Below are 6,615 nucleotides of genomic sequence, written 5' to 3'. Positions count from 1 at the left end.
CAGGACGCTGAAACAGCTGTTGTCCTGTCTAGTGATATGACAGGACGCTGAAACAGCTGTTGTTCTGTCTAGTGATATGACAGGACGCTGAAACAGCTGTTGTTCTGTCTAGTGATATGACAGGACGCTGAAACAGCTGTTGTTCTGTCTAGTGATATGACAGGATGCTGTAACCAGCTGTTGTCCTGTCTAGTGATATGACAGGATGCTGTAACCAGCTGTTGTCCTGTCTAGTGATATGACAGGACGCTGAAACAGCTGTTGTTCTGTCTAGTGATATGACAGGACGCTGAAACAGCTGTTGTTCTGTCTAGTGATATGACAGGACGCTGAAACAGCTGTTGTCCTGTCTAGTGATATGACAGGACGCTGAAACAGCTGTTGTCCTGTCTAGTGATATGACAGGACGCTGAAACAGCTGTTGTTCTGTCTAGTGATATGACAGGACGCTGTAACCAGCTGTTGTCCTGTCTAGTGATATGACAGGATGCTGTAACCAGCTGTTGTCCTGTCTAGTGATATGACAGGACGCTGCAGCTGTAGTTCTGTCTAGTGATATGACAGGACGCTGAAACAGCTGTTGTCCTGTCTAGTGATATGACAGGACGCTGGCTGTTGTGCTGTCTAGTGATATGACAGGACGCTGAAACAGCTGTTGTTCTGTCTAGTGATATGACAGGATGCTGTAACCAGCTGTTGTCCTGTCTAGTGATATGACAGGATGCTGTAACCAGCTGTTGTCCTGTCTAGTGATATGACAGGATGGTGTAGTGCTGTCTAGTGATATGACAGGGTGCTGAAACCAGCTGTTGTCCTGTCTAGTGATTTGACAGGATGGTGTAGTGCTGTCTAGTGATATGACAGGATGGTGTAGTGCTGTCTAGTGATATGACAGGATGCTGAAACCAGCTGTTGTCCTGTCTAGTGATATGACAGGATGGTGTAGTGCTGTCTAGTGATATGACAGGATGGTGTAGTCCTGTCTAGTGATATGACAGGATGCTGAAACCAGCTGTTGTCCTGTCTAGTGATATGACAGGATGGTGTAGTGCTGTCTAGTGATATGACAGGATGGTGTAGTCCTGTCTAGTGATATGACAGGATGGTGAAACCAGATGATGTACCGTTGTCTAGAGATTTGTTTGCATATATAGTGTATGTGAACACCCCTTCAAATGACTGGATTCGGTTATTTCAGTCACACCCATTGTTGACAGTGGTATAAAATCCAGCATACAGCCATACAATCTTCATAGACAAACATTGACAAGTAGAATGGCCTTACTGAAGAGCTCACTGACTTTCAACGTGACACTGTCATAGGATGCAACCTTTCCAACAAGTCTGTTATTCAAATTTCTGCCCTGCTACAGCTGCCCCGATCATCTGTAAGTGTTGTTATTGTGAACTGGAAAGTCTAGGAGCAAGAACTACTCCACTGGTTAGTGTTGGCCACACAAGCTTACAGAATGGTAGTGCTGAAGCGCGTAGTAAGTTAAAAATGAACTGTCCTCGGTAGCAACACTCACTACCAAGTTCCAACCTGCCTCTGGAAGCAACGTCAGCACGAGCACTGTTCATCGGGAGCTTCATGGAATGGGTTTCCGAAGCTGCACACAAGCCTAAGATCACCATGCCAACCAGGCTGGAGTGGTGTAAATCACCATGCCAACCTGGATGGAGTGGTGTAAATCACTATGCCAACCTGGCTGGAGTGGTGTAAATCACCATGCCAACCTGGATGGAGTGGTGTAAATCACTATGCCAACCTGGATGGAGTGATGTAAATCACTATGCCAACCAGTCTGGAGTGGTGTAAATCACTATGCCAACCTGGCTGGAGTGGTGTAAATCACTATGCCAACCTGGCTGGAGTGGTGTAAATCACTATGCCAACCAGGCTGGAGTGGTGTAAATCACTATGCCAACCAGGCTGGAGTGGTGTAAATCAGCATGCCAACCAGACTGGAGTGGTGTAAATCACCATGCCAACCAGGCTGGAGTGGTGTAAATCACCATGCCAACCAGGCTGGAGTGGTGTAAATCACCATGCCAACCAGACTGGAGTGGTGTAAATCACCATGCCAACCAGGCTGGAGTGGTGTAAATCACCATGCCAACCAGGCTGGAGTGGTGTAAATCACCATGCCAACCAGGCTGGAGTGGTGTAAAGCTCGCCACCATTTGACTCTGGAAACGCGATCTCTGGTGTGATGAATCACGCTTCACCATCTGACAGTCAACAATTGATCATCCATATATATAAAATTAAACTGTACCAAGACTCTGCTCTGCTCCTGTATGAATCTACTCCTATATGACTCTGCCCTGCTCCTATATGACTCTGCCCTGCTCCTATGTGACTCTGCTCCTATATGACTCTGCTCCTGTGTGACTCTGCTCCTATATGACTGCTCCTTCATGACTCTGCTCTGCTCCTATATGACTACTCTGTTCCTGTATGACTCTGCTCTGCTCCTATATGACTCTGCTCCTGTATGACTCTGCTCTGCTCCTGTATGACTCTGCTCCTATATGACTCTTCCCAGCTCCTTTATGACTCTGCTCCGCTCCTTTACTAGGTGGAGTGTTGACGATGATGAAACTTCTGTCCTACAATATTACCTGTAAACCTGACACTGACAAACTGCATACTTTCAAACAAGGTCCCTTTATACACACCGCAAAGGTTGAATGACATTGGAAGATCGCTATCTCAACAAAGACAACGTGTGTGTGTGTGTGTGTGTGTGTGTCATGCCCTTGAGACTCCTCTTCCAACTTGGATTGAGTCAAAGGGACCAATACTGCTTATTATGGACTCAGGGCTTCCAGTGTGTAGCAGCTTGGCTGTTATTATTACACCAATAACATGCATGGCAACCACCCAAGATGTAATTGATATCTTCAGTGATTTACTAGACATTCTTATTCAGAGCAACTTGCAGAAGCAGTATTTTTTGAGTGCCTTGCTCAAGGGCACATCCACACATTTTTCACCTAGTCAGCTCAAGGATTCAAACCAGTGACCTTTTGGTTCCCAGCCCTATGCCCTTAACCGCTAGGCTACCTGCCACCCTATCCAATCTATAAGAGGAACCTAGATCAGGTAGATCAAAATAGGCTCATTATAGTGAATGTAAATACATTTTATTTTAGTAGCCTACAGATCAAACAAATGCTTTTAACATTTTATTTTACCTTTATTTAACTAGGCAAGTCAGTTAAGAACACATTGGTATTTACAATGACGGCCTAGGAACATAAATACATGTATAACTTACATATACTGTACATGTATAACATATAGGCTATTGTGCTTCAATTGCTGTCCTTTTTTCATGCTGAATAACTGAAATGTATAGCCACAACATCATTAAAGAGGACGTTTCATGTCAAACCAAATGCTCAGCAATAAAATAGATAAGATGTAGGATTGTTCTTGTTGAAATGAGGAGCATAAATCACTTCCATATAAATGTGCAGCAGTAGCAGCCTCCAATGAGCAGAGGGCATGTATATTCGGCTCCTTTGATTGGCTCTGAAGTCTTCCGTCAATAGTCTTGCGGCATTTTTTCAACAAAAGAAAAAGTAGGTAATGTAGTCGAGAAGTTTCTGTGTCCGACCCGACACTGCGATACTCACACACCACCACCTCTGCACGGATTAAACGCCTCTTTTGGACTGACTGAACGGGACCCAGAAGTACGCTGTTCATTGAGTGATAAAAAGAAACCGAAAGGAATCGTTTCAGCTACTTTGTAGCCAGGAATATTGACTTTTAAATCTCGGAACAAAGATGACTTCATTCAATAAGGGACCAGCCTACGGATTATCAGCAGAGGTGAAAAGCAAAGTGAGTAAAGAACCCGACAAGTAGTTAAATAATTAGTTTTGGGGTATTTATAATCACAGGTTAGGATAGGGTACGGCCAGGTCAGGATAGGATACGGCCAGGTTAGGATAGGGTACGGCCAGGTCAGGATAGGGTACGGCCAGGTCAGGATAGGGTACGGCCAGGTCAGGATAGGGTACGGCCAGGTCAGGATAGGATACAGCCAGGTCAGGATAGGATACAGCCAGGTCAGGATAGGATACGGCCAGGTTAGGATAGGGTACGGCCAGGTCAGGATAGGGTACGGCCAGGTCAGGATAGGGTACGGCCAGGTCAGGATAGGGTACGGCCAGGTCAGGATGGGGTACGGCCAGGTCAGGATAGGGTACGGCCAGGTCAGGATAGGATACAGCCAGGTCAGGATAGGATACAGCCAGGTCAGGATAGGATACAGCCAGGTTAGGATAGGATACAGCCAGGTTAGGATACAGGCACCCGATACAACTCAACTCCGCTATATGATAGCTCCGTCGTACATTGGGGAATTGACTTTATTCGGCTAGGATAAGGTTACAAGCAGAGTTGAAAATATGAGTATTTGTTTTGGACGGGGGTTTATTTGATTCTGATGCACAATTGTGGTTGATGGGCTACCTAGAAACTTAGACAAAAAGTAGAAAATAGTTTACCCGGAGTTTGTCTCACATCAATTAAGATAGGCAGTCCTAAATTTACAAAATATTCCAATAAAACCAATCACTGGAAGTGGCATGAATGGAAGCCAAGTCCAATTCATTGTTTGTAGCAGGGAGACATTAAGGAGTCAGTAACGTAGGGGGGCGATGGATAGATAGGCTATGCCCCCACATTTCAATTGGGCAACCAATGGGGAGAGATTAGGACTTTAAATTAAATGTATTTATATAGCCCTTCTTACATCAGCTAATATCTCAAAGTGCTGTACAGAAACCCAGCCTAAAACCCCAAACAGCAAGCAATGCAGGTGTAGAAGCACGGTGGCTAGGAATAACTCCCTAGAAAGGCCAGAACCCAGGAAGAAACCTAGAGAGGAACCAGGCTATGAGGGGTGGCCAGTCCTCTTCTGGCTGTGCCGGGTGGCGATTATAACAGAACATGGCCAAGATGTTCAAATGTTCATAGATGACCAGCAGGGTTAAATAATAATAATCACAGTAGTTGTCGAGGGTGTAACAAGTCAGCACCTCAAGAGTAAATGTCAGTTGGCTTTTCATAGCCGATCATTGAGAGTATCTCTACCACTCCTGCTCTCTAGAGAGTTGAAAACAGCAGGTCTGGGACAGGTAGCACGTCCGGTGAACAGGTCAGGGTTCCATAGCCGCAGGCAGAACAGTTGAAACTGGAGCAGCAGCAGCACGGCCAGGTGGACTGGGGACAGCAAGGAGTCATCAGGCCAGGTACTCCTGAGGCATGGTCCTAGGGCTCAGGTCCTCTGAGAGAGAGAGAGAGAAAATTAGAGAGAGCATACTTAAATTCACACAGGACACCGGATAAGACAGGAGAAATACTCCAGATATAACTTTCCATTGTAACACTAATTAACTGTACAGCTGTCAGTCAGATGTTGGACTAGGTTCATTCATGTCAATTTAACAAAAATGTATGGTTTAAAGCCACACTCCTGAATGTGTTTCAATGACAGCCCGTATAAGTGAGAGAAATGTAACCATTTTCAAATTGTGTAGATGGAGTTGTGGATGTAGGTACTTACAGTCCATGAGAGATCACAATGGTAGTTTTATACACATTTTACAACAACAACAAAAAAGATGAAATATTGAGGTAAAACAACCTTACATTCTGTCTTACATTCAAGGTCAGACAGTTAAAGTAAACATAGTTAGACTCAAATGGGCATGTAATTAGTTGAAATGACCATTGAACGGTAGGAAGTAATGGGCATTGTATAAATTGGCTGTCTGGATACTGTCAAGCTGTGCTCAGAAGAAAAGATCAGAGTAGTATTAAATCATTAGAGGAATGTCTTGTTCTTAGAACATTGGTCTCCTAGGCTACCAATAGGAAATGATTGAATCATGACGTCATCGGTCAGCCTACCCTTCGAAAACAGGCAGTCAAGGCCGGAGGAGATAGGCCCATGTTTAACGTGTTAGTCGGCTATTTGAAATTGTCTCGTGTTTACAGTTTCTGTCTGCCCAGTCTCTGTTTGCCTTGATAGCATTGGTGCCAACAGAAAGCAAACCAAGCGTTCTCTCCAGATAAAATATCAGCAGACTGTCATGGTCTATTTCCTGTTGGCCAATGATGAGAATATCTGGTTAAAGAGGGAAGACAATGGGCACTTTTCAACAAAGCTGAAGGAGTTATAGACCAGGACAATGACTTGTGAACAACACAGTGGAATCTGGGATACTGGAAGTGTGTTGTCAGTTAGCAGAAAGCTGGTCATCGACAGAAACCTATCAAGTGTTGTTAGAGTAGCTTTTAAGTGACATATTTCTACGATAGTGTGTCAAAAGTTGAGTCAGTAGTTTGTCAAACGTCAGCAGATGTCAATGTATCAAGCTCTGACTGAATACAGAGCAGAAACTGGAGGAACCAGCATGCTATTAACAAATCTGTTATAACAATAACCTGTGCTGAGGTCTCATTAAGGTCCCATGTCAGACATGCTTAGAATGCCTCAATGACCGATCTCTATCATCCCCATAGTCTCACATTGACACACTACCTGAACATGAGAAACTGGAACCTGGAAACCAAGGTTACCGGCAACAAAC

At 44.5% G+C, this 6,615-nt stretch overlaps 1 protein-coding gene across 1 annotated transcript in view; it reads left to right on the top strand.

Annotated features, from left to right (window-relative positions):
* Positions 1–3,558: 3,558 nt before the first annotated feature.
* LOC106590645 (calponin-3) overlaps positions 3,559–6,615 on the top strand; it is a 32,321-nt gene continuing 29,264 nt past the window's right edge. Inside the window, exon 1 of the mRNA XM_045710671.1 lies at positions 3,559–3,856. Within this exon, the coding sequence (XP_045566627.1) occupies positions 3,800–3,856 (57 nt within the window). The 5' untranslated portion in view covers positions 3,559–3,799. The remainder of the gene's footprint in view (positions 3,857–6,615) is intronic.

This window comes from Salmo salar, chromosome ssa29 (assembly GCF_905237065.1).
Source record: "Salmo salar chromosome ssa29, Ssal_v3.1, whole genome shotgun sequence".
NCBI classification, from domain to species: domain Eukaryota; kingdom Metazoa; phylum Chordata; class Actinopteri; order Salmoniformes; family Salmonidae; genus Salmo; species Salmo salar.
The sequence above is the reverse complement of the archived record's forward strand: the minus strand, read 5'-3'. Positions and strand labels throughout refer to the sequence as shown.